Genomic DNA, 3,290 nt, shown 5'->3' with positions numbered 1-3,290 from the left:
CTGTCAGCCCTCTGTGACCTAGCACAACCATCCCTCCTTCTCTTCTACTGTCAGCCCTCTGTGACCTAGCACATCCATCCCTCCTTCTCTTCTACTGTCAGCCCTCTATTCCTCTTTTCAACGATCTCTAACTAAACTTATCTGGCTAGCTACTGCTACTGCATCTAGATGCTACTGCGTCTAATTGGATGGAAACCTAGCTACTGCATCTGATTGGATGGAAACCTAGCTACTGCATCTGATTGGATGGAAACCTAGCTGCTGCGTCTAATTGGATGGAAACCTAGCTACTGCATCTAATTGGATGGAAACCTAGCTACTGCATCTAATTGGATGGAAACCTAGCTACTGCATCTGATTGGATGGAAACCTAGCTACTGCATCTAATTGGATGGAAACCTAGCTACTGCATCTGATTGGATGGAAACCTAGCTACTGNAGCTACTGCATCTGATTGGATGGAAACCTAGCTACTGCATCTAATTGGATGGAAACCTAGCTACTGCATCTGATTGGATGGAAACCTAGCTACTGGGTCTAATTGGATGGAAACCTAGCTACTGCATCTAATCTGTGTTTGCTCTATAGGAAGGAATCTAGAGTTCATTGGGGTTTTTGCTTCAAATCTACTGCCTTCTATCATCTATCACCTAGCCCTACGAGGTCCTGAACACTACCTTCTCCTATCATCTAAGATGATCTAGGCAGAGGTGTTTAACTCTTACCTTACGAGGTCTGGACTACTGCTCGTTTTCTGTTCTACCTGATAATTATTGCATTCACCTGGTGTCCCCAGGTCTAAATCAGTCCCTGATTAGAGGGAAACAATGAAAAGACGGCAATGGAACTGGCTTTGAGGTCCAGATTTGAATTTGACGGGATCTGCACCAGGTAATTTGATATTTCAGGTGTGCAGAAGTTGTTCTGCTCAGTGGTCTGTTGTTTAGGTCAGAGGTGATGGAGCCAGTCAAGCAGGCTAGCAGGCGCCGGCTGTGGCACGTGGACCGACCAACTCTGACTAAGGAGAAGAATGCCTGTAGTCTGCTGAATTTACTGCACCAAGCCTGGAACTAAGTTGACTTTTATTATATCACAAGCCTGGAACTAAGTTGACTTTTATTATATCACAAGCCTGGAACTAAGTTGACTTTTATTATATCACAAGCCTGGAACTAAGTTGACCTTTATTACATCATAATTATTATTTACTTATTTACTTTGACCAGGGCCCATAAGGTACCATTTGACCAGGGCCCATAAGGTACCATTTGACCAGGGCCCATAAGGTACCATTTGACCAGGACCCATAAGGTACCATTTGACCAGGGCCCATAAGGTACCATTTGACCAGGGCCCATAAGGTACCATTTGACCAGGGCCCATAAGGTACCATTTGACCAGGTATTGAAAGTTGTAGGTAATGGTATTGAACGTTTCCCTCCCTCCCAGTCGTAGGCGATGGTGTTGAACATCTCCCTCTCTCACCAGTTTCTGTGTGAGTCCTGGTGGGGCCCAGTCGTAGGTGATGGTGTTGAAGGTGGGGTCCTTCTTCGAGACGACAGGGTTAGTGATGACCATGCGGTTACGTTTGTACACCCGGATGCCCTTCACCTATTCTCAGAAATTGTCAGAGGTTTGTGTTATCTTTGATGATTTTAAAATGCACTGTATCCACTTAGAATGGCAGAATTGTGTTTTTTTAAATGGTCTGATTAATCATGTAAAAGATCACCTTGGCGGTCAGGTGGGCATATCTGGAGGCAGCCAGGAGTTGCCCAATCTTGTGGTCATCGTCTATGTCACAACTGGGGCCGTGGTCCTCCACACTGCAGCCACACACTGTGCACACTTTCCTGGTGGGGATGACAGGTATAGTAAGGTAGGGTATGGTAAAGGTTAATGTGAGGTAAGGTAAAGCTGTGGTAAGGTAAGGTTAAGCTGTGGTAAGGTAAGGTAAAGCTGTGGTAAGGTAAGGTAAAGCTGTGGTAAGGTTAAGCTGTGGTAAGGTAAGGTAAAGTTGTGGTAAGGTAAGGTAAAGCTGTGGTAAGGTAAGGTACAGTTGTGGTAAGGTAAGGTAAAGTTGTGGTAAGGTAAGGTTAAGCTGTGGTAAGGTTAAGCTGTGGTAAGGTAAGGTAAAGTTGTGGTAAGGTAAGGTTAAGCTGTGGTCAGGTAAGGTTAAGCTGTGGTAAGGTTAAGCTGTGGAAAGGTAAGGTAAAGCTGTGGTAAGGTAAGGTTAAGTTGTAGTCAGGTAAGGTACAGCTGTGGTAAGGTAAGGTACAGCTGTGGTAAGGTAAAGGTCACCCTCTAGGTCACAGCTAGAACCATGCTCCTCCACACTGCAGCCCCATTGGGTGCATGCCTTCCTGATTTCTGTGTTATTCTACATCTATATGTTGTCTGTATATTCTGTTTATCGTCATTAAAAAAACCTTCCTTAATATTCTGAGGTGTGTGTGTTTTTTTATATCGTTAGGTTTAAATTACCTCCAGGAATGTGGGATGAATCCAGAGCAGATCCCTTTACATGACAGACACGCCACACCCCTCACCACTGGAACCACTGGCTGCTGCCTCACACACATCTGGAAATAGAGGGGCAGGAAGGGAAAGGAAAGGGAGGGAAAGGAAAGGAAAGGGAGGGAAAGGAAAGGGAGGGAAAGGAGGGAAGAAAAGGAAAGGGAGGGAAAGGAGGAAAGGAAAGGGAAAGGGACAATGATTAGACAAGGAACACAGAGAGGTAAACACTCAACGGACACAGACCTGAGCATCAGAGCCCAAATCCTAAACACACTGTATAGTACCAAGGCTCTACACTGTATAATACCAAGGCTCTACACTGTATAATACCAAGGCTCTATACTGTATAATACCAAGGCTCTACACTGTATAATACCAAGGCTCTACACTGTATAATACCAAGGCTCTAAGTGGTTCTGAAACACCGAGCAGTGGAAGTGTGGTCTGAACAACCGAGGCAGTGGAAGTGTGGTCTGAAACACCGAGGCAGTGGAAGTGTGGTCTGAAACACCGAGGCAGTGGAAGTGTGGTCTGGGACACCGAGGCAGTGGAGTGTGGTCTGGGACACGGAGGCAGTGGCAGTGTGGTCTGGGACACCGAGGCAGTGGAGTGTGGTCTGAACACCGAGGCAGTTGAAGTGTGGTCTGAAACACCGAGGCAGTGGAAGTGTGGTCTGAAACACCGAGGCAGTGAAAGTGGTGGTCTGAAAACACCGAGGCAGTGGGAAGTGTGGTCTGAAACACCGAGGCAGTGGAAGTGTGGTCTGAAACACC

At 46.2% G+C, this 3,290-nt stretch overlaps 1 protein-coding gene across 1 annotated transcript in view; it reads right to left on the bottom strand.

The window, feature by feature from the left end:
• Positions 1 to 3,290, bottom strand: part of lmcd1 (LIM and cysteine-rich domains 1) — a 26,476-nt gene that overhangs the window by 12,948 nt on the left and 10,238 nt on the right. Inside the window, 3 exon segments of the mRNA XM_024138392.2 lie at positions 1,486 to 1,611; positions 1,733 to 1,853; positions 2,485 to 2,582. Coding sequence (XP_023994160.2) covers positions 1,486 to 1,611; positions 1,733 to 1,853; positions 2,485 to 2,582 — 345 coding nt within the window.

Source organism: Salvelinus sp. IW2-2015, unplaced genomic scaffold (assembly GCF_002910315.2).
Source record: "Salvelinus sp. IW2-2015 unplaced genomic scaffold, ASM291031v2 Un_scaffold1462, whole genome shotgun sequence".
In the NCBI taxonomy this organism is placed as follows: domain Eukaryota; kingdom Metazoa; phylum Chordata; class Actinopteri; order Salmoniformes; family Salmonidae; genus Salvelinus; species Salvelinus sp. IW2-2015.
Note: the sequence above shows the minus strand (reverse complement) of the source record. Positions and strands in the feature narration are given on the sequence as shown.